The following is a 23,419-nucleotide window of genomic DNA, read 5'->3' on the forward strand; positions in this document are numbered from 1 at the left end:
CCTTGTTCATTCATCCGTGTTATGGCTCATCTTATCAATCGGTACACTATTCTCTACCAAAAGCTACGTTCCCAAATTGATATTACGCTGTAGATATTCTGTAGACGCCTCACTAAAACACTTCGCCTCTGTAAGTTCTTAAAAGAATTTGGGAATGCAAGACTGGAATTTTTCATTCCTTAAAATAAAAACGTATCTGCATACCGAGAAACCTTCATCAGCAGTATACGCCGGGAAAGCCTAAAGTCACGTATCTGCTACATAGTTTGCGTTTTTAACTTCCTTTTTACTCAACTGCATATAGACATCACTGACTGCATCGAGGCAGAAGAAGCTTTTCAATCATTAAGACGTTTTATCTCACGACGATACACGATCTATTCAGAAAATTTCTATTTAAGTATGAAAGTAAGTTTTGTAGTCAACAACCAGTTCTGTAAACGAAGCGAAGTTACAAATCAACATTATTGTTTCTCTCATTGTGCTGCATTTTTTTGAATGCATTACTTTATTAAAACAGCTGAAGAGCTACAGTACATTTTGTCAGGTTTCAGTTTCACAAAGGTGAGCAAGAAATTTCGCATTATGATGAATGTAATAGCCAGTCTTTTGCTCACACAAGAGGGAGCCGGACAAAATTTTCCCATACCTAAAGTACCTAGCAGCAGTCTCAAGTGCTGTGTCATGCGCATATATTGCAGACTACAATCGTAATCTTAAAAGAATTCTGAAAACATAACCAGCGAAGCTGATAGAAAAAGAAATGTTAAGAATCAAACTATCGGAAAAGCGTTCAAGTTTCGGGAATATTTTACTTCCTTCTGCATTGTTTTCCATCTTCACACTGTCTTTCATTTCTTGCTAATATGTGAAGCTGTGATCGGCGACTGCTCATTTAAATGACCGTTGGGACCTGAGGGGTGTCAGTTTTGTCGACAAACTTTGAAAGATCACACCACTTTTATGTGACCTATTTCTGAGGTGTAGGGGAAGGGTCGGTCTCATATTTGTCCAGATGGCAATGAAAAACCGCCTGGTAACCATATCATTAATCCGGAGAATGGATTCGATACAGGTTTTCTCACTTCCCGGCTTCGCTGGTTAGTACTTAACGCATTACGCTGTAAGACTACGTTCGCAAAGATTACGTGTCTCTTCCTAATAATGAAGAAATCTGTATTGCGCAGCAGGAAGCTGATTTCAGTTATCAGACAAAAGAATCAAGGTATCGCTAAGAATATGGGAACGTGGAACAGGAACAAATCAAGTGTCTAAACAGGAGAATTTTCGTGAATTTTTATGTCTGATTGCTGCATAGATGTTGCATAAACAGACGACATGAGATCGTGAGGAGCAGGATTCGGCGAGCGCGGGCAGAGGTAAGGAACCTGTTAACAACGAGAACGTGCCACGGCGCAAACCCGGATACGCGCTCGTCGCCCAACGTGGCGCGAGCCTCTCCACCATCACTCTGCTCATCCACACACAGCCGTTTCGACAGAGATTTTACCGACTTGTTCCTCTCTTCCTAGCTAACAGAAATCCGAGGAACTTAAGAACTTAGAACACTGATACTATTTTCACGTAGTAGCTTATCTGCCTCGGAAACGGGAGTCATTAGATTCTCACCACGACGGTACGTTCAGTGTAAAATAGGGAAAGGAAGAAATCAGAAATGAAAGGTTAGTGTTTAGCGCCCTTTCGATAAACAGGTTATTAGAAGCTGAAAAGCGGCTCAATTGGGCAAGGCTGATAGAGGGAACTTGCAGCGGCATTAAGAAAGGAACAGTTCCAGCAATCAGTCGCCTTAAGTGATTTATGAAAGCCACGAAAAATTGTCGTAAAAAGGATGCGCAAATATCTGAACTTCGTTCCTCCCAAACGTGAGCGCAGTTTCTGAAGCGCTGTGTGAGAAATGTGAAGCGTGGTGAGTTTGATTCTGAATCACTGTACGAATAACGCAAACATTATTTTCTGCGTTTCCTCTTGGGGAAGTGGTGCCACAAGCAGTGTATTAAAATTGCCCGGTAGATTGTGTCACAAACGAGGGTCGTCTTTCAGCTTTTATTCTACCTGCCCTCTTTGACGGGAAATTTTTTCACGAACAATGCCTCGGGACCCTCCGAAACTTAGCGCTTTCTGACGCTACACTGATGAATGGCTGCTCCCAGTTGTTATCCGCACCCGCCGCCAAATAAAAATGAAGTCTCCGAAACTTAGCGCTTTCTGACGCTACACTGATGAATGGCTGCTCCCAGTTGTTATCCGCACCCGCCGCCAAATAAAAATGAAGTCTGAGCGCTAACTGAAGTGCTTACATTGTGATAAAATATATGTCAGAGGCAATTACCATTTCACTGACAAGTTAAGGTCCGAGCAATGTTCTGTAACTCCACTGTCAACAGGCTATTTTGACGATTTTCGTTGACATTTCTCATTTTTCAGCCAACGGGCAAACGAAGCGTATCCGTCGGACTGAAATTGTTTGACTAGTGAGCGATACAGATTCAAAAATGGAATGACAATGTTTAATATACAGTAATCACGTATATATGAGAAGCACGCGCACCCGGAAAAATATCAGGCGCCATGTTGGTAATATTTAGAATCAATATAACTGTCACCTTCCTACCACTGAGTTTTGCGTTCGTGTACGTTCATTGAATGCAAACAGATGAGAAAACAGAGTATCACACGAGAAACCAGAAAGATCATTAGGTTACAGCGTCAATGATTATGAGAAGATCCGATCATATGCCTTTTATTTCGGGTCTGTTACGTTCTGATTGGGAGAGTCTTTCAGATGAAAGGATATCGTCTGACAAAAACTCGAACTACGATGTCCATGCGGCGTCACACCACTGAGTTCTTCTAGCCTCTTACCAATGGCGCCGTTGGGGTGTAGTATGACGCAACAGTGTGACACGCCGTTGGGATTGCAACTGACTGCCATACCAGCTCGTTTCTCGACAATCCGGTAAGAAATACAGATATACTTGCGTACCAGCGGCACTTCTAATTGACGTAGGATTTGTATTCTACGCTGGCTGTTTGGACTTAAGGCTTCAGGTGGAATCCGGCTACCCCTTACAGAGCGAAGGATGGAAGAAAAATTAGGGTGTAACATCCACTATTCGTGCAGTACTTCTTGGACTGCTATGTGGTTGTACTGTGTGTTGCTTACGGTGCACTTACTTGTATTGATTACCTGCTGCATCTGCCTATGACTCCTCGATGAGGCTCGAATTATCTATGCAGTAATGTAGTATTGAGTTTGATGTGGCAGAAATACACTCATACGATCTCAATGAGAGAGATGAAAAGCTAAATGACAACAGTTTGTTCCTTCATAACGGCATTGCACATAAAAGCTGCTAGTTACGTTTGAAAAAGTTACTAGTCGTTGAACTCATGTTGGAAAATTTGACTTTCAAGCGTACAAAAGTGCCACTTCAGCATCCTCAGAGTGAGAGAACAGCATAGGAGAAGGAATCCTGTCGGAGCTAAAGTCACGTAACCTCTGAATATTGCAGTAGCACAGAATTCACCGTTCTTTCTAACAATCCACGCGTTTGCAAAGACGGCTGCAGAAAAGATCATGCAGCTACATATCTACTGAATTAGATAGATGAACAGGTATATGTGTCGAACAACAAATAGCATAAATTCATGGAGCCTATAAGACGGAACGAGCTGAACAGTAAGGTAAATTGTCTTGCTGATGAATAGCACTAGGTTTTCCTTGGAACTCAGCTGCGAATGAGGACTCAAAACCTCATTAGTGGCCGGCCGGTGACTAGGCGCTTCAGTCTGGAACCGCGCGACCGCCACGGTCCCAGGATCGAATCCTGCCTCGGGCATGGATGTGTGTGATGTCCTTAGGTCAGTTAGGTTTAAGTAGTTCTAAGTTCTAGGGGACTGATGACCTCAGATGTTAAGTCCCATAGTGCTCAAAGCCATTTTGAACCTCATTAGTGCGTTGCTGTTTCGATTCCGTGCCTCCAAAAACAAATAATCACATCCGAATAAAACCACCTGTAGCCCAGTGTTCTCGACATTCACAAAACAATAAAACCTTTTTCGTCTTTTATCTGCAGACTTACGTCATGCGTTGATTATAATGGACACCAAGGCTGTTGCAAGATTTACAGAAAAGGCATTTTTATTTGCCATCAGCTGCATATATTATATTTATTCTTGACCGGTTTCGATTATTTCAACCATTCTCAACTGGAAGAAAAATTATAAAATTTATTGCTTTAAAAAAGCGTATTTCTCATAGACAGCACTTTTGTATACCGCCGACCTCGGTGGCCGTGCGGTTCTAGGCGCTAGAGTCCGGAACAGCGGGACTGCTATGGTCGCAGGTTCGAATCCTACCTCGGGCATGGATGTGTGTGATGTCCTTAGGTTAGTTAGGTTTAAGTAGTTCTAACTTCTAGCGGACTGATGACCTAAGATGTTAAGTCCCATAGTCCTCAGAGCCATTTGAACCATTTTTGAACTTCTGTATACCAGTGTATCAATGACAAAACGTGGAATGCAATGTAACCAGAATTTGACAATATCTTGAAAACCTTAGGTAACTGGTAGATACACTCCTGACAGTTGACAGGCGACTGCCATCTCAGGCCTACGTTTTTCAAGATATTGTCAAAATCTGGTTACGTTGCAGTCCATGATTTGTCATTTTTACATTTGGTATAAGAAAGTGTTTACTGTGGTAAATAGGCATTTCTAAACCCTCAGATGTTATAATTACCCTTGCAGTTGATGATGGCTGAAATAACAGAAACTGGTCAAGAATAAATATAATATATACAGCTGATAGCAAATAAAAATACTTTGCTATAAATATCTCACAGTTGTAGCTAGTTACCTACGCAAATTTTGAATTGATACAAGAAAAATAAACGAAAACTTTGTGGTGCGTTCTGGCGTCCTGGTATGACGTTTTCTGACCCTGTGTCAGATGATAGTGAGGTATGACAGGCAGACGTTGCAAAAAATTGCAGTCTCCATCCACACTCATCCAAATCACCATGGACGGAATTTGTTGAGATATTTGAACACAAATGCAGTTGCCACTGATTAGACGATTTCTCTGGGTGTAGAGGCACAGTCTGATGTTAGTTGACGAATATGAAGATGTGTTTTATGTACAGTGTATACTCTGGAAACAGTACCACTTCCGCCGGCGGATATGGTTTTGCAAGTGGTTCCTGATGCCCAGCACAACCAAAGCTTGGGTCAATCTGGCCTGACAGCCTTATGTATTCCAACAACATGACTCCATTCGAGAGAGTATGATACGATATAATCTTCAGTAATTTATTGCGCTTTGTTCTTTACAAAGAATTTTGGCTTTCCTGCTTGGGTTATTGTTGATTTCTCTTAGTCAAGGATGATGACCAGCAACCATTGTTTTAGGGAGAAATCCAATTGATATTTTTTTTTTTTGGTTGAGTAAGTACTGAGAATGTTACGCACCAGTTGTCGAAAATGTGAGATTTATTTTTACACAATATGTTTCGGATCTACATTATCTCGTGATTAAGCCCAATAAAACAAGAAAACACAAATTATGGTATCGTAATATTACACAAACTGACTACAATGTAAATCTATCTGTATAACCCTGTAGTAGTAGCTGTATTTTATTTTAAAAGATGTATCCATGTGTGTCATCAGGATATTGCACTGAAGAGTAGAATTTCTAACTTGGCGTTCGTATTACTTGCGCGTGTTCAAGACAGTCCTAATTATTTCCTCATTCGTTCGACGTACATCGTTCATCCTGTTGACATTCAAGTTTTCTGGGTATGATACCGCGCAACATTGTAAAAAAATATTGCCGGTGAAATCGATCTTCAGACCCAGAAAGAAGGCTAAAACTGTTTTTTTTTTACAATATGAGGCAGTCCCATAGCCTAAAAACGTTTATGCCAGCTGACTCTGAGCTTGGAAGTCCACGCAATTACATCGTTAATCTCGTGGTTTGTCAGGGGTGAACCATGTGATATGGCGCTGTAGTAAAGGCGGTGGACTCGCATTAGAGTAGAGCGGGATTCAAAGGTCCATTGGCCAGACAGATTAAGATTTTTGTGGCTTCCCTAACATTCTGACGTAACGTGTGTAAAGTAACGTTTAATTTCTTTCTCCGTTCTTGTCCAGTTCAGGTTCATTCACAGTCTCTAATGGCATCAAAGTTAAGCTCAAACTTACTTTCCTTTGTAATTGTGAGTAAAGGAGTTTCAGATAGGAACTGGGATGATATGGTTAATGCAGCGATGCTAGAGTGAAGACGGTACTCTAGACAGCTCCTTAGCGAAGATGTTCCGGTAGCAACTTTAAGCCATATCCTCCTCATTACAGATTACAGTCCGCAGCGTGCCGCAAATAAAGATAACAAGTATCTCTTTAATGATGTTGAAAGTGGCACTGACGATATTACAAACATTGTAAATTGATTTTCACGTAATGGGCGCTTCCAAACCCAAACACAAAGTGGTAGTGTAGAGATGGCGTGGAACTCATACGTAAAAGTGAATAACGTATTCTACAGTAAATAACCTTCCTTAAAGGAAGGTATACAACTTAGTACATTAACAAAATCGTTTCTGCTCAGGAAACCACCACGCTTCAATTCAGAACATGTTCCTGGAACTCTCTTTCTCGGTTTATGACGACTACGCGAAAGCGTAGATTTTATGGCTAAAGAACATATTTGTATGTAGTTGTTTACAATTTAGCCGTAGAATACAATGCGTGTGGAAAGCGTCGAGTTACAATAATTAATTCGCCTTTGACAGGTAGCTCCAGCGCACAGTTTTCCCTATATATATTTTGTTTTATGAATGTAAGAGTTTATTTTTTTTGTTCAGGAACAACAAAATAAAAATATGTCTCTACGTTTTCTTCGGTATGTGACAGTTGGTTCATCGACATTCTCACGAATATCACTACTTCGTGGGATTCGATCTACAATATGAGAAGCATTTATCATTACATCTATCAAAATGATGGAGGGACCAGACAACTTTGAAACAAGAGGCTCATTAGTTCCGTTAAGATGTACATGAGCAGCTAATTACCGAGCCCGTTGATTATCATGTGTTAAAAGTGAGACATTTTCATTCATACCTGCTGTGAGAATTCCCGGAATATTTCTTAGAATTTTGTAAGCTTCTAGTCGAGACCCTCTTCATCATTTGGAATCAAAGAATTTCAGCCGGTTCTGCGGTGAGAGCTTTCTTAAGTTAGAAAGAGAAAATGAATTTTCTTCTTCACATCCACCAGTACCTCTGAGAAATCCGTTTAGAAAGTAGCATGTAAAACAATGTATACTCTAAACGGTTACAGAAGTATATTATGCAACAAGATAACCGAACATCATGTAAGAAATAAGCGGGTGTAAATTATGTTTATTTTCATTTTTGGAATTCATTTTCGTATTCCTCTCGTCTGAGTTGCGGACGATTATAAATCCTCTCCTTTTTGTCTTGTGTTCGGACACCGTAAGTATTAAGGAAGCTCATAAGCAAAAGTTGTACTCTTTTGCAGCTGCGGATCATACGAGGGAAGTAATAACTTGGATTCTTTGTCAGATCTATTTTTTCGACAATTTTTCTGGTCAGGTATCTTACGCAAGGCATATATAGAAGCAGCATAACATGTGCACTAATGTTCCTCACAGCAAAAGCGCATCACAACAGTGTAGTGGAGTGATAGGCAGCAGAACTGGCCCCCGCAACTGCCGTCCATTACCACGGATAAGCTTCTTCTGCAGAATCGTAGAATATATTCCCAGTGCAAATGTAATGACCCATTACGGAAATACCAACTTGCACGCTTCACCCATGATATCACAAAGGGAATACTTCAAGGTAATTTAGAATACGATGTGTTTCTTGAATTCCGGCAAGCTTTCGATTCAGTTCCGCACTGATATCTACTAAGGAAGCGAGGTTCATATGGGGATTCAGCTGCAGTTGTTAATCGGTTGAAGGCGTCTTTTATAGAGAGACGGTGCGATGTTGAAAGCGGAACACTCATTTCAGTAGTTGCGTTCAGATTCCTGTTTGGGTAATCCTGAATTAAGTTTGCCGTGGTTTCCCACACGTGGAGAATTCCGTGATACTTCCTACCATAGGTCAACGCACGATTCTTCCCCAGTCCCACATCCAGTCCAAAGTAGCACTCCCCCTTTCTTTAACACGATTTCGGCGGTGCACCATGTTCTAACCTTCTTTCCTTTCTTCCAGAAGATACTTGCACAGACAGAACGCAGCACGTTGCTCCGTACAGAGTACAATTAACAGACATTGAAAATATAGAGTTTTCATGTGTGATACGACCTTTACGTTTGTTAAAACTTGGCAAATTATTTTATTTGTAGCTTCAAACTTCTCAGAAGTTATGCAGTTGCCACCAAAGACACATTATTGAAAGATCATCCGGTAAGCACCCATTCAGATCTCCAAAAGATTTAGTTTGCTGCAGAGACCGGCAACTGGCTCTGTATGAAAACTAAAATTATCGTAACAATATTAATCAGTTAAAACTGTAGTCAGTCTTTTCCTAAAAGTAACTGAGAGCAACAACGCATACAGGAATGCAAAGAAACAGTCAGATATCTTCACTCGCCGGTAAAACCTAGCAGGCTTTATTTCGTTTGTAGAATGTTTAGAATCTGCGATTTTTCTGCGAAACAGATAGATTATAAAAGCTTCTATAGCCTATTGCGGGATATTGCTCTAATATTTGCAAGCCATATAACGATAAACTAGAGGGATAGTTCCAGTGAATAAAGGGAAGGGTACGAGGATCGTCATTCGTAATTGTCCAAGTCATGACTATGTGTGATAGAAATTTGGAACAATCTGCAATGTCAGAAGCTTAAAAAAAGACAAAATATTTCATGAGATCTACGTAAAGAACACAAGAACAGGTCGAAGCGACTTTGCACTTTAACTTCCATTTCGTCGAACCATTACAGGTAAACGTTGTTGTCGAGATATTCTAGAAGATGTACAATGTAAAATATATCTGAAGCTGGAAAGAATTTTTCGTTCGCTTGTGTTAAATACCATCGTTTTGAGAACACACTATCATCACTTTCACAGAGAAACTACGTTTGTCAGCTAAAGGTGATCGAATATTTGTATCTTAAGTTACAGGTTTGAATTTAAACGCCATGTAAGACTAGCGAAAATGAAGTGAAACTGCACGTAATGTGAGACTTGATGAAGATCGAAATTACGGCCACGTTACGTAAAAGTGATAACAGGCTTCGCCGTACTAGTGTAATAACATCATTGATACGGTCAGGTACGATGCAGCACCCGACAGAGACCGGATGCACCCCTTAGTGCATTCGGAATGGAATTGTATGATTGTCGTAGACTACCCTGAGGCCTGTTCTCTGTTTCTGTATATTCATTTTCATCGGCATAGCTACAGAAACGTACAGCACAACAGTCTATCACCTTCATGCTTCTTCTATAAAGCTATATGATACGTTCAGTATCTATCTGAGACGGACCACACGTTATGCAGTACCATGGCTTATCTGGAAAGTTAGAGGTTGGGGTATACAGCTTCTACGTCTAAACCATTTATTATTGTTCGATCAGCACCTTTCCAGCGTTAAAAAAACTGTTTTTTCTTTATTATTTTTATTTTATATGCAGATCAGTTTTAAGACATTTCTTAGAAAATGTTAGGTCCTTCATCACATAGCCCAGTCCACCATGATTCGTTTTGTGTTCTCTTTTATACTTATCGGTTTTCTTTGTTATAATATCTTAAACTGGACTAAGAGAGTGTGCAGCTGCTGTATCACAATTCCCACGTTGATCTAAGTGCAACGTGTAAGTGGTACAGATTAACTTAACGCGAGCGTAGGCATTTGCCTGCAGGGGAACAGCGACAGTTAGAAATTGAAATTGCACAGCAGCCACAACTCGCATGTAATTTTTTTTTTACATGCTTTACTTCAGAACTGTAGAAATACAAAGTGTTACACTATCATACAATAAGATAAATACACAGATTCAACTTTCATCATGATAATAAGTTGAATTTGTGAATGCATGCATATGGATGCATGTTAATGGTTCGCTGGTACATGTCATCGTAAGACTGGGAAATGGCTGTTATCGGTGGTGTAACACGCTCACAGTTCTGAAGATGCTCACTTTGGTCGAGTGAAACACGCGAAAATAAAGAAAAAGCTCCAAGTGACTTGTGGCTGCTCGACAATTTTAATTGCAGACTAACTTTGTCTACAACAAATTTTTGAAAAAAAAAAGTGGTTCGGGCACAACCTATACATTTAGTATTCATAGATATAGAAAAAGCCAATGATAGTGTGCCTTTATCCAGTTTATGGAAAGCTTTAATATCAATAGGAATAAATCCAAGAATAATTAAAGCAATTCAAAATTTATATAAAAATTCTATTTCAAAAATAAAAATTGGTAAATATCTATCACATGGATTCCAAGTCACAAAAGGATTACGTCAAGGATGTAGCATCTCACCTACATTGTATAAAATATATACAGAAGTAACTTTACAGAATTGGAAGAAAAAATGTCACGCTATGGGAATACCAATAAATGATAGAACAATATACTCGTTACAATTTGCAGATGACCAACTGATTATAGCCCAAGACTATGAGGACATAGAGTATATGACCAGAAAATTGATTCAAGAATATAAAAAATCAGGTCTAAATGTAAACATGAATAAAACAAAGTACATGGTAATTGGTGGAGTGAATGGAGACTTAATATTAGAAGAAGGGATGGGAACAATAACAGCTACTGAGGAATATAAATATTTAGGTGTGAAAATTACAAATGATGGGAAACAGGACAAAGAAATTAGATCAAGAATAAATTCTGGAAAGACGACAATCTCTTTATTGAATGGAATTCTCTGGGACAAACACATAACAACTGATAACAAAATAAGGATTTTTAAAACAATAGTTAGGAGCATTATTACATATGGTTCAGAAGTGTGGACAACAAAATGGCAACTGAAATCAAAATTATTAGCCACAGAAATGGATTTCTGGAGACGTTCAGCAAGAATATCAAGACGAGAAAGAATAAGAAATGAAGTAATCAGAGACAAGATGAAATGTAAAAATTCAATTATTGATTTCATCGAGCACAAACAACTTAAATGGTATGGACACATCAGACGAAGGAAACAGGAAAGGCTACCAAAATGCATAATCGACTGGGTACCAATTGGAAGAAGAAAAAGGGGACGACCACCTGATACATGGATACAGGGAGTTCAGTCAGCAATGAGGAAGAACAACATTCCTGAAGATTTATGGACAAATAGAGAAGAGTGGAGAACAATAATTAGTGACTTACTGTAATCTAGAATAGGTGCTGGAAAAATGTACTCACATTGTAAATCCAGAATAATAAATAACTAACTTTGTGGTTCGGAAGCAGAGTAGCATACGCGTTAGAAGTAGGACGAGAGAGCATACAGCAAGAAGCTCAGGGTATGAGTCAGATAGCTGCATCCAAGCAGAGATATTAATGCAGATGTAGGCCTGTTGTCTGACGTTGACACTGTGCAGGAAATGACTTACAGTACTATGATTTTAAGAATGCATCGTGTCATCAGTCTGAAGCAAGTTTGGTGGTTTTTTATTTTTGTTTGTCAATAATACTCCTCTGATAACCACGTCTCTATTGATATCTTTACCTTTGACTATACTTATATATATATATATATATATATATATATATAGCCGTGTGGCGCGGACCTTCCGTCGGGTAGACCGTTCGCCTGGTGCAAGTCTTTCGAGGTGACGCCACTTCGGCGACTTGCGTGTCGATGGGGATGAAATGATGATCATAAGGACAACACAACACCCAGTCCCTGAGCGGAGAAAATCTCCAACCCAGTCGGGAATCGAACCCGAGCCGTTTGGTATGACATTCCGTCTCGCTGACCGCTCAGCTACCAGGGATGGACATACGTAATAGAGAAGCCACAAAATATTCATGCAATCTTGTGGCAATATACCAAGAGTAATAGTTGCGTGTTCTGAACTTTGCGTAATAGTGAACACAGAGACAAATAATTAGAGGTAGTACGCACGAGGTCTGACACGTCCGGAAACATCCAGACAGTTAAACAAGGATTTAATAGACGTGACTGGCGACACCCGATTTGTGCATTATCGAAAATGATCGAAGAGGCCACCGGTTTACTGCTGGTTCATAGTGTCCAGCAGGCACAAACCGGTAGCACATTTATGGACTGTTCGATCAGCTAATACCCCTAGAGAAACTGAAGTATCACATAACGGAAAACTTTTATCCGGAACGCTGCAAATCACGTCTGATATGTCATCCTTGCGTTTTGCGCTATAGGGCCGCATATAATACGATAGGAGCTGTGATCACGTAAACCGTCTAGAAGAGACTCGCTGAGAATCTTGGGAGGCCTGCGGTGCTTCGGCTGCCAGGACGAATCTCACACGTAACAGTATGGAACGTGCCGAACTATAGGACTATAATGGCTGTTACAAGATAAAAGTATACCACAGGATTGGCAGCCACGAGTTAAATTCTGTAAACTATATAACGATTAATTTCAATGTGTGTCCAACTTATCCTCTTCTTGCTTCTGACACTATGGAAATATGCAACTGTGTGAGACGAGAAAAATTGAATGGGGAATGTTAGACCACTAATATAGGGGACCATAGGAAGTACTGTATCATTTTCGACAAAAACTGATTGCTCAGAATTACTTCAGTTTTTTTAATTTTTTTTTTATAGATTTGCTCAAAGAAGTTTCTCTTGCTGCCCAAATGAACATATGGATGCACGTTAATGGTTCGCTGGTACATGCCATCATAAGACCGGGACTGATGTAAGTGGTATGTAGTGTGTTCATTTCCTGGCATGAGAGGTCATCTGATTTAAATACTCTGCATTTTTCATATTCCTTACAACATGTGCGTAAAATCCCAAATGGGCGTCACTGATCGCATTGTACATGCTGTGCTAATAATTCTGACCAAAGAGGATGTCTTGCAAAGCATTTACTATGTGTGTATGCAGTGATATCATGGCGCCCCTGCTCGTAACTTCAATTAAATCTTGCAAAACTTAGTAGTATATCTATGGGCATTCTGGCCCACTTCATTCACAAGTCAAAAAGCTTTAATTTGTCTACATGACATGAGCCAGGTTATTCACCTACACATGATATCACAAAATGCAAGGTGCCAGCAGCCATGTCCCCACATTATCCACCATGTGACAAGCCACATCCCTTCTCGCCCCCCTCCATCCATCTGCACTCAAACATAGCCTAGTATTAAAATGAAACAGCCAATCACAATCCAAGATGGCAGAACTAACCCAGTGCTAGTGGGAAATTTAAAACAACCTAGTATTAAAATGGAAATGCCAATCAAAATCCAAGCTGACAAAACTAACCCTGTTGTGCTAGCAGGAAGTTAAAAAAATTAAAATTTTGAAACAAGGCAACTTGTGTTTTGCAACCCCTCCAGTCAGAAGTTAGCATCTTAGCCACCATTAAAATAAAACATCCAATTACAATGTAGCTCATCTTGGCAGTGCTCAAACTTCCTACACTTGCAGCATTTCTACATCTAAAATACTTCATTAAAAGAACACGCCTAAAAAATATGTAACCTCGATCTGAATTGTACAGAATGCCACTACGCTGAAAAAATATTTTCAACTACGTTTTCATTCCTGTTTATGTACTGTCTAACCAGTTATATCCATAAATTTCATTGAAAAATGTGTATCATTCACTGGAATATGAGAACGAGTATAAAGCATACTCTGCATAAATAGATAAAAACTGTCGCTTGCTTACACAATTTAATTAATGAATCAGTAATATACAGTTGTTGAAGATGAGTTTTACTTTAAATACTATTCCGCAAAACACACACACACACATACGTTTATCATACACACACACACACACACACACACACACACACACAAGCACACACACACACACACACACACACACACACACGTCTGTCAAAATTGGTGTCTCAAATATGATTGTGCAACAATGCTGTTTCCATGCATAAACACATCTAACTAAATACATAACTTGCTATACAGACAGGTAAACTTCCTATGGAATATGCAAACAAGTATAAAACACACTCTCTATAAATAGTTAAAAAAAACAGCATTTGCTTATGGAATGTAATTAACAAATTAATAACACACAGTTGCTGAAGATGAATATTATTTCAGATATTATTCCGCAAAACTACAAAATAGAAAATAAATTCAACTACTGAATTATGCAACTGTCACTTGCTGTGACCAACAGACAGTTGCACCTGTAAGTGTCCAAAGTTAGGTCAAGATACGACAATTGCTTAGGACATAACAGAGCCTTAGATGAATTATTTCCCACTTCTTTGATGCTTGTCAAGTGTCACACTGTTCTTTCGAGGTCTCAAATGTTTGCAAAACATGTGAGCAATGTAAAAAAGTACAATGTTTACCTCATGTACCAAACTATCATTTCCTTGGATCGCATGACGTAAACAAATAAAAAATTTTGATATGTAAGCAAAGTGGGCCAGAATCCGCATAGACAGACTTCTAAATGTAATACTATATAAATGGTATTTTAGTATCTTTGTCACTCTCATGAGCAACTACTGTCTTTTTTACAAAGAGGTCAACTTCTTGCTATAGAGCCTGATCTTAACAGTAAAGCCACTCTGAAAATTTTGCTGCACAGTGAAAGATCCGTTCTTGAATAAGTTATAACAGTTCCCACAAAATCACGAGGAAAAATCCCTGAACTCGCCTGGGACTGAATCCAGGACATCCATGGCTGGATTCTAGCGCTCTACATGTGAGACCACCACAGCCACCGAGAGAAAACAGCTACAAGTGGAAGAACATATAGAAGGATACGGTGCTTGGCAATAACATATTAACTCCTCGGATCGTACAGCTGTCCAATTGAACAAAAGAGTTAGAAGAGAGTGTGCTTACCTGCGGTGCTGATGTGCGGCTTCCAGACGGACGAGGGGGAGGGCGCAGGCGCGGCCGAGTGCAGCAGCACCGCCAGAGCCAGGAGAGCCGCCATCTGGCCGGCTGCCGGCCTGCAACAAAGCAAACTCTCTGCTATATAACCTTCATGTTGCACAGGCGCAGATCCGAGGGGAGGTGGGAGCGTCATGGGGGCCACAATTCCCCTCCTCCCCCAAAATGCTTTAGCGAAAAGTGTTCGTGTTTTTACATGTACACTATTTGGTCAAGGCTATCCGGACCCCTATTAGTGGAAACTAGTAAGAGGTGTGTCCACCATTTGCCTTTTTGACGACATGAACTCTGCTAGGGGCACTTTGAACAGTAGTCTAAATGTCTCTTGAGGAACGGAAGCCCATTCTTCCACAAGAAGCGAAACTACAGAAGGTAATGATGTTCGACATTGGACTTCGACGTTCTGACGCATTCACTTAAGATCGGGCCTCTGGGTAGGCCAATCCATTTCAGAATTGTTAGTGTCACAGATGCTACTTTATGACAGGGCGCATTGTCACGCTGATATAAGCAACCATCATCATGGAACTGTTCCTCTATCGTGTGCAGTGTAGGATGCTGTAAAATGTGTTCATATCCTTCTGGAGATAGCATTCTGGACCACAACCTAACCACGAGAAACACACCCATATTGTAACACTAACTCGTCCTTAATTCACTGTTGGTACTACACGTGATGGCAAGTAACGTTCTCCAGACATTCGTCAAACAAAAAAACTTCCGTCGGATTGCCGTAACATATAGGATGATTCATCACTCCAAATCATTCATTTCTAGCCGTCCCATGTCCAGTGGCATCGTTCATTTCATCTCTTCAAGAGCCGCTAAGCACTGACTACTACATAAAAGTGTGGCTTACGAGGAGTGGCTCTACCGTGTTACCCCATTCTTTTTAATTCCCTACGCACAGTCATTGTGCTAGCTGGACTGCTCGTAGTGCTTTGGAGCTCACGAGTGATTCTTTCTGCTGATTTTATGCGATTTTGTACAACCATCCTCCGCAATGGTCGACGGCCCCAGTCCATCAGTAAATGCGGTCTCCCTGGTACTGGTTAAGCAGAGGTTGTTTCCCACAGTCATATCACCAACAGTCGAGCTAACCAGCTTTAGAAGGGTTGGGATGTTAATGATGGATGACTTGCCCACGTTCGAAGTAACTGAGCGCTCCTGACCCACCCATCCTGCTATTAGTGTTTCTCTACTGACAACACAATATTCCGTACCGCCTTTTATATTGGCAAGTACGGGTCACATGACATATAGTGGTCAATTTCCCCTTACAAATGGGTGTCCGGATACTTTTAACCAAATAGTAAATAAATTTCCAAATTCATCAGCTAACTTTTGGGAGAATAAAGTCGTATAAAAGCTATGACTCTCAGAAATGGTAGGAAATTCTAGGAAACTACAAGTTACTTTTCAATTTTTTTGTCCACGTGGATGTGCTAGCATCCTTATCGCCTATGGAGAACCTTCCAGCCAGGCACAGGCAATCGTACCTGCTGTCGACAACAAATACGACGCAGCTCGAGAGTCCACAGGCAGGACGGATAAACCACAGGTAGATGAGTAACCCGAGACAGAAAGGGAAAATACCATCGCCTCAGTAACAAAAAAGTACTGAAGGACTCACTTGTGGAACATAGGCAGAAAGGTCTGAAAGAAAAAGTATTCTTTTGATTTACCCTCTCGAGTAGTCATATTCTGCAAACCTGTGTTCATTAATTAGAATGCTATGTCAAATATCAATCATGCTGAATGCACACTTTGATTTTACATTATGTAAATTTTGATACTGCTAAAATTGTGAGCATCTACAGCCGTTATCTACACTTATTGTAAATTAAACTACTACACCGCGTTTCGCTGTCTGTATGTGAAGGCAGGAACTACTGTAAGGATTTTAATACTGTTTTCGCTAGTAGGCGGACTTGTTCACGAGGAAGGTTTGTGTACGTAATTTACTACCGCTACGCCAGACAAGTCGTCCGGTCGTAGGTACTGAGTGCTACCTGTGCAGAGCCGGAGTTCGTCGCTAGTAGTTATTAAATCAAACTGTGTGACACATGTACTTCTCAAATTTTCGGACGAATTTTTTTTATAGATGCTATAGTTTTCTGTAATGGAATTTCTTCGAAGTTATGCCATAGCGAAGAAATAAATTGTTATTATTATACCGAAATAGTTTATGGTTATTATTATCACTGTGATAATATTAAGCATCTATGGCACGTTAAGGATGGTGGTGACAGAAAGTTAGGGGAAAGACTGTAACTTCCATGAGCTCCCCCGCCAGTATCAAAACTTGGATCGGAACCTACAGTGTCGCATGACACGCAAGCCTCTCTTTCCTTAAAACATCTGTCCTTCCACAAATACCAAAATCCCGAGTTCGAGTCTCGGTCCGGCTCAGTTTTAATCTTCCAGGAAGTTTCATGTCAGCGCACACTCCGCTGCAGAGTGAAACCTCATTTTAGAATGATTAGTTCACAAGGTCACAACTGTCCATTCAAATAAGGCTAGGTTGTAACTCATTCTCCAAAGTCCTCTCGATCGACCACATACTAAGCGGACACGTTACATAACATCTTTCCCGTCAGGTGCAGAAGAGAGTCGAAGCTGTCGTGTGGAGTAGTAATAAATTGTGCTTGTACTCTTCATATGCAATGTCTACCTAAAACTCTTGAGCAACAGAAAAACAGTTCTATCTGAGGCACTTCTCCAAGATGATCAAAGTGGATTTAAAAAAGGACATTCGCGACGTGACAATATCATTACAATAAAACTACTCACATAAAAACGTAGAGTTTTGAATCCTGAAAAAGTCTTCTATTGCGTTTTCCGATATAAGTTGTGGGCAATAGTGATGACAGTGGGTACCCACCAAAGCTTATTTCGTGGAACAAAATGGTATTAAATACAGGAGAGAAAAGGCAAAAGAGATAAAAAAACAATCAAGGAGTAATACAAATGTCCATTTCAACCACTCGTTTTAACATTGATATTGATAATGTCCTAAAAAATTGGAAATCAGATAATTATCCAGGACCAAATTAGATGAACACATTAATCGCAGATGTTAGAGTAGCAATGCAAGAAACTGAAGAAGACCTCCACTTCGCAGTACATCGGCTGAAACAAATACGTTCAGAATGTAGTCTTAAAATTTCATTACATTTATACCTGTACATAAAACGACGACGACGATGTTCTGTACGCTAGAGTATGACGAGGCCGTCATGAAATACACTCCTGGAAATTGAAATATGAACACCGTGAATTCATTGTCCCAGGAAGGGGAAACTTTATTGACACATTCCTGGGGTCAGATACATCACATGACCACACTGACAGAACCACAGGCACATAGACACAGGCAACAGAGCATGCACAATGTCAGCACTAGTACAGTGTATATCCACCTTTCGCAGCAATGCAGGCTGCTATTCTCCCATGGAGACGATCGTAGAGATGCTGGATGTAGTCCTGTGGAACGGCTTGCCATGCCATTTCCACCTGGCGCCTCAGTTGAACCAGCGTTCGTGCTGGACGTGCAGACCGCGTGAGACGACGCTTCATCCAGTCCCAAACATGCTCAATGGGGGACAGATCCGGAGATCTTGCTGGCCAGGGTAGTTGACTTACACCTTCTAGAGCACGTTGGGTGGCACGGGATACATGCGCACGTGCATTGTCCTGTTGGAACAGCAAGTTCCCTTGCCTGTCTAGGAATGGTAGAACGATGGGTTCGATGACGGTTTGGATGTACCGTGCACTATTCAGTGTCCCCTCGACGATCACCAGTGGTGTACGGCCAGTGTAGGAGATCGCTCCCCACACCATGATGCCGGGTGTTGGCCCTGTGTGCCTCGGTCGTATGCAGTCCTGATTGTGGCGCTCACCTGCACGGCGCCAAACACGCATACGACCATCATTGGCACCAAGGCAGAAGCGACTCTCATCGCTGAAGACGACACGTCTCCATTCGTCCCTCCATTCACGCCTGTCGCGACACCACTGGAGGCGGGCTGCACGATGTTGGGGCGTGAGCGGAAGACAGCCTAACGGTGTGCGGGACCGTAGCCCAGCTTCATGGAGACGGTTGCGAATGGTCCTCGCCGATACCCCAGGAGCAACAGTGTCCCTAATTTGCTGGGAAGTGGCGGTGCGGTCCCCTACGGCACTGCGTAGGATCCTACGGTCTTGGCGTGCATCCGTGTGTCGCTGCGGTCCGGTCCCAGGTCGACGGGCACGTGCACCTTCCGCCGACCACTGGCGACAACATCGATGTACTGTGGAGACCTCACGCCCCACGTGCTGAGCAATTCGGCGGTACGTCCACCCGGCTTCCCGCATGCCCACTATACACCCTCGCTCAAAGTCCGTCAACTGCACATACGGTTCACGTCGACGCTGTCGCGGCATGCTACCAGTGTTAAAGACTGCGATGGAGCTCCGTATGCCACGGTAAACGGGCTGACACTGACGGCGGCGGTGCACAAATGCTGCGCAGCTAGCGCCATTCGACGGCCAACACCGCGGTTCCTGGTGTGTCCGCTGTGCCGTGCGTGTGATCATTGCTTGTACAGCCCTCTCGCAGTGTCCGGAGCAAGTATGGTGGGTCTGACACACCGGTGTCAATGTGTTCTTTTTTCCATTTCCAGGAGTGTAATATTATCCAGTAGTTCGAAGATGCACGGTGTCAAGTCGTCCCACTCTTTACCCACTCTTGAAAACTTACAAGCAGTGCTAAGGCGTGTTTAGTAAACACGAAAAACTGAGTTATGATTGGCGATTACTTTCAGGAAGATGTTTTGTTGCGTCAGAACTCGCGGCGGCTTCAAAGGAGTGGGAAATACGCACGAAGGTGGTGCAGCGTAGCATAGTCGCATCGGTGTCAAGCACATTTCAATAAGTGACGTGTAAGTGATAGACTTCATTCTAAACGCACCTAAATACCGGTAAACGTACATACCCTAGGTAGACTATACACATACTTAGACTGGGACAATATTGCCTCAGCATTAAATAAAATTATACCCAATTCTTCAACTATGAGCATGATTTATAAGTTCTCTTTTGTCTGTACGATTAACACTGGGTGTGAAAATTCCATCTAAAGCATTTAAAGTCATGACTTCCACGGGTCCATTCTCATCTCGCTTGGATTTGGACAGAGAAGAGAAAAGAGAGAGAGTATTCTGCATCCCATCTGGAAGTCAAATGCACATAAAAATGGCAATTCAGTTGTTTATGAAGCCACGACGTACCTAACGTTTCCCATGGAGATGTGAAATAAACTGGTGACGGACTGGTAGATAGCCATTCGGAATAAGCAGCAAAACAATGGAGCAAATGAATATTCATAGCACGAGAAGACGCTACGCCCTGCGTGATCTGTATGACAGTGCAAGTATGTAGCGGTTTCCTATTCTGTTTAAGGCTGGAACTGGGTATGGATGTGAACAGGAGAAAACTACTGCTAATAAAGTTTCGGTAATACGGATGCATATAAATACGCTTTAATTAAATATATAACCCATAACCTGTTCGCTTCACGCCTCTCATTATGATCAACCTCCATAATCGAAAATCGCCGCCATTCATAGAATAGAAACTTTCACCTTCTTTGCTTATTTAGTTTTACTGCAAACGATATTAAATTGTAGTACACGATGCAGCTTAATTTCACACAGTGTTTATTGAGAGAATAAGGAATACAGTAGCATAATCCACGTTATTGTTTAACAAAATCTGTTACAGGCGTGATTGAAATGTACAACAGGTTTTCTTGCTAAAGGAAAATTGAAACTGATACATATAGAAACTTGAGAAAGCGGGAGTATCAATGAAGTACCCACCCTGATGTAGAACAATGCCAGCGAGTCCTGTACTTGCGTTCCTATGTCTTTAAGTACATAATTGGCTAGAGAGATAGAGAGCAAGTTCTGGTACGTTTCTTCATCCTCTGTCACACGACTATTGAAATCGATGTGATAAAAATCCTGCGTCTTTTTTTGCATGGAACGATCAGTCACTGGCACTTCTGCATTGTTAGGACGTATCCTTGGTAGCGTCATATTGTTTCCCAATGTCTCGTAACATTGTTTTAACGTAACAACAGCTCATCGCCATACTTCAAAACTAGGATCTGTCTAGGACAGCAGTACACTGACAAGAAATAAATGCCGATTAAAAGTACATATGTTGTTTAATACAAGCAACAAAATTATTCTCAAAATGTTTACACAACCTGTGTGTCTTTCGATGACATTTCCTTCATATATTTGACAAAATTAGCTGAAAATTGTTTATTTCTTGTTGGTTGCATAAGTTCACAAGCTTGTTTAGGCATATGTGCCGTTGTCAACTGTTCCTGCTGCAATTATATTTATACATAATTTTATTCTACGTCTATGTAATAGTACTGTGAGATTTTATATTATACTTACTTGTAGATGGAGTCACGTCCATAAATCACCTTGGAGCTTAAGTTCTTTTGTGTATTATGTTGTTAACATAGGTCACGTGTTTCTTTCTTTCTATAGAAGAATAAGAGTGAAATTTCGTGTCAATTTTTGACAGTTGTCAAAAGTATAAAGCAGGTGTTATATTATGACATTACGCAAGCTTCAGACCCAGCAGAGAAACGGTGAGGCTGAATTGGAAGCCTCATATTTCCGTAGGAACTTCTCATATTACACTAATTTTTGAACAATACCTGCTGCTTACATCATATGTCCCTCCCTTTCGATGTTTGCTCGAAAAAAGCTTCGATGATAGGCAAGTAGTCTCATGTTTCCAGACCGAGTGTGGTTAACAACAACATGCAATTCCCCCATTACACTTACTTTGCAGCAGATGTTCTCCTATTACACTATTGAGTACTGTGGTTCATACTCGTGTATCCTAGAGACAAAATATAACGTGGATGTTCGTACAGGATATTATTTATGAAATGGATGCGCATGTCTGGGCTGGCCGCGTTAAGCTGCGCCTCACCGGTTGCAAGCGGGGATAAAAATTCGGTAAGTTAGAAGCACCATCTGGAACTCCAGCAGTACGTGTTCTTTTCAAAGTGGCTATCCCGACGCTGGCCTCAAATAGTTAATGGAAAGCACGAAATACGTAAATACGGATGGCCAGACGTGGATTTTAATCATCGTCCTCTCGCATGTGAACCCAGTGTCTTACCACTGCGCCGTATCGCTCGGTCGCAATGTGCAGGCGGTTGACATTAGGAGTAACACAGCAGAGAAATTAGAGATTCAGGTGCCTGCCTTACTCACTGACATCAGACACTACTTCCCATAGCTAAAACGAATAGCACAGAATAAACCCAGTATGATACGACGCACTGTATCTCTTTTTTTTCATATCTTCAGGTTACCGTATTTCAAATTTGGCACTACAGCAAGATTCTTAGTATTAATGTGCAATTCTTTACTGTCGTATTCTATTCCAAAGCTGTAGAAATAAGCTATTTCTAGGAGGGAACTACTGCTGTCCTACACAAAGCGAAACATTGCACATATGGCATGCGATACCCAGATGTGTGAAGATGTGACGTGTGGATGTTGCGATGAGTGCTTGTTAATGGCTGTGGTTTTTATTGTTTTGGATGTGCATGGAGTAAACGAAAGTAAGCGGTTGAAATACGCTACTGGCACTTTAGACTACTCATTTCGGAAACCACAATGGATTTCCGTGTCAATCTGACCTTGCGAAATTTATTTTAAATTTACCTCATAACACTGTCTCCCAATCTAGTGCTCATAAACTTTACAGTAACTACTCTTCAGCTACGCGTGATTGAAAATTTATTTCACTATCAGGATATGAACCAGTCCTTTCCACAGCCTACTAGGAAAATACAGAGCTCGTACTCTGGTTCCACCTCCGAGTCACGTGATGCAGACAATTATAAAAAGTTCTCACATTTGAACATGAGATTTAATCTGTACCCATACAGACGGGGTACACAGATACCGTCCCGGCGGGAATGGTGGCGTCAGGCAGGACATCCATTCACCAACTGTCAATAATATTGCCATAACCCATATGGAAATGCCAACCCCATAGACAAACGGGAAAGGGTGAGGAAGAAGGAGAAGAGAATATGAAGCAGTCCCCTTCGGATCCTTTGCCTACGCATTATAACTTCGGAACTGAATAAAAGTTATTGTGAAAGGGATGTGAATTTCTAAAAATAAGAAAAAGAAGCATAGTCGTATAGCATTGTTGGCAGGGACACCCCGAGCGCTAGGCTCAGCCACCTAATCAGAAGGGTCTTCTTCCAACGCGCACAA

The 23,419-nt window shown here is 41.2% G+C and overlaps 1 protein-coding gene across 2 annotated transcripts in view; it reads right to left on the reverse strand.

Moving 5' to 3' along the window:
* The window catches only part of LOC124722049 (serine proteinase stubble), a 230,948-nt gene that overhangs the window by 142,087 nt on the left and 65,442 nt on the right, over window positions 1-23,419 (reverse strand). For both annotated transcript variants that reach the window (XM_047247240.1, XM_047247239.1), the window contains exon 2: window positions 15,060-15,169. In XM_047247240.1, the coding sequence (XP_047103196.1) occupies window positions 15,060-15,169 (110 nt within the window). The remainder of the gene's footprint in view (window positions 1-15,059; window positions 15,170-23,419) is intronic.

Source organism: Schistocerca piceifrons, chromosome X, assembly GCF_021461385.2.
Source record: "Schistocerca piceifrons isolate TAMUIC-IGC-003096 chromosome X, iqSchPice1.1, whole genome shotgun sequence".
In the NCBI taxonomy this organism is placed as follows: Eukaryota; Metazoa; Arthropoda; class Insecta; order Orthoptera; family Acrididae; genus Schistocerca; species Schistocerca piceifrons.